We start from the raw sequence: 301 nt of genomic DNA, 5'->3' as shown, positions 1-301 counted from the left end.
TTTAGGGTCTGTCTCCCTCGTCCCTGCTGCCACCGCCGAGGTGTACAGACAGCTGTTTCTCTGCTGCTGCGGTGCTGCAGCCTCTGCTGTGTGGAGCTCCGTCTGCTGCTGCTTCCGTGCATCTACTGCTGCTGCCCATTGCTGCTGCTGCTCCCGTGGTTGCTGCTGCTGCTGCTGCCAAGGCTGCTGCTGCAGCGGCTGCTGCTGCAGCGGCTGCTGCCACGGTTGCTGCTGATAGGTCTGTTGAGTGCTCCAGGGCTGCTGCTGCTGCTGCTGCTGCCACTGCGGTGGCTGCTGCTGC

At 64.1% G+C, this 301-nt stretch overlaps 1 protein-coding gene across 1 annotated transcript in view; it reads right to left on the bottom strand.

Annotated features, from left to right (window-relative positions):
* The window catches only part of EMH_0069210 (uncharacterized protein), a gene marked incomplete at both ends in the record, with an annotated part of 4,646 nt that overhangs the window by 3,382 nt on the left and 963 nt on the right, over positions 1 to 301 (bottom strand). The window contains one exon of the mRNA XM_013498841.1: positions 3 to 301. Within this exon, the coding sequence (XP_013354295.1) occupies positions 3 to 301 (299 nt within the window). The remainder of the gene's footprint in view (positions 1 to 2) is intronic.

Source organism: Eimeria mitis, genomic scaffold (genome assembly GCF_000499745.2).
Source record: "Eimeria mitis Houghton genomic scaffold, Emh_scaff3753, whole genome shotgun sequence".
Taxonomy (NCBI): Eukaryota; Apicomplexa; class Conoidasida; order Eucoccidiorida; family Eimeriidae; genus Eimeria; species Eimeria mitis.
The sequence above is the reverse complement of the archived record's forward strand: the minus strand, read 5'-3'. Positions and strand labels throughout refer to the sequence as shown.